General features: G+C 41.3%; 1 protein-coding gene across 2 annotated transcripts in view; it reads right to left on the bottom strand.

Annotated features, from left to right (window-relative positions):
- Nucleotides 1-269: 269 nt before the first annotated feature.
- Nucleotides 270-1014, bottom strand: part of LOC104291613 (mucin-5B) — a 46500-nt gene continuing 45755 nt past the window's right edge. The window contains exon 47 of one of the 2 annotated variants that reach the window (XM_009890867.1): nucleotides 270-640. In XM_009890867.1, the coding sequence (XP_009889169.1) occupies nucleotides 466-640 (175 nt within the window). In that variant the 3' untranslated portion in view covers nucleotides 270-465. The remainder of the gene's footprint in view (nucleotides 641-1014) is intronic. The other variant, XM_009890866.1, reaches the window with a different exon arrangement.

Here is a 1014-nt window from a genome sequence, read left to right as displayed (position 1 = left end):
GAGAAGAACACAAATGTGCCCCTGAGCTGAGTCCTGCCTCTCTGAACCGACGCTGTGGAAGTGATTGATGTTTCCCTTCTAAGGGAAATTAAGTGATGCATGTGGTTTTGGTTTTACAATGTACACTTTCTTCGGACAGGACTTTTGAAAGGCATCAGCTGTCTCTAGAGTGTCTTGTAATTACCTTGGGTTATACACCACTATGGGATTAAAGACATTAGCCACCTTGCCCCACCATTAGCAGCATCACTGAAACAGGAGAACAAGTCCTCATTGCAATGCAGTTTATTCTACAAACGTTTAGAGAAAATTTTTAGCTAATTTCCATAACTGCATATAATACCAGAAGGAAAAAGCACAAGAGAGAAGTATGGTCATTTGAAGGTTAGTCACAGGTGTTTTCTAAACTACTCACTTGCTAAGAAAGCATTAAACGGGAACTGAAATATTTCCTTTAGTTTATGCTCATGTTCTCCTCTTCGGGCATTTTGTTTCCACACATCCACATTCATCTACATGCACATATGTGAACTGGACTGTCTTGTGATCGGAGCAAACCAGTTCCACCTTCACTTTGTGACTCCTTTTCTCATGGCAGCAAATGCATTTGTGCTCCATTTCACTGGCCTCAAAGGAATACCTACAGAAATGAGATTTGCACATCAGTCTGCTGCCTGTTGTCTTCCCAAACCAATCCACATTTGCTGCTCCATATGGAGGTACTTCTAAGAAGCAGAGAAGCAAAATTTCCTGTCTATTTTTCTCCTTATTCATAACAGTCTTTCCTCAGGATGCTACTAGCCATACAGGGCCAGATCCTCTGACATCAATGGGGAAAATCCCAGTAACTTCAGTGTTGGATTAGGCCTTGGATTAGGCCCATTCTGGCAAGACAGAAAGGAACAATTCCTGCAGAGACCAAAGATCAGGAAAAAACTCCACTAAACACCAGAGCTGTTAAAAAACCACAGAAGGACATGTTTAAGAACAGGTAGTTAATAAATTTAGCTGATG

The sequence above is a fragment of the Charadrius vociferus genome, unplaced genomic scaffold (genome assembly GCF_000708025.1).
Source record: "Charadrius vociferus isolate BGI_N301 unplaced genomic scaffold, ASM70802v2 scaffold448, whole genome shotgun sequence".
NCBI lineage: Eukaryota > Metazoa > Chordata > Aves > Charadriiformes > Charadriidae > Charadrius > Charadrius vociferus.
Note: the sequence above shows the minus strand (reverse complement) of the source record. Positions and strands in the feature narration are given on the sequence as shown.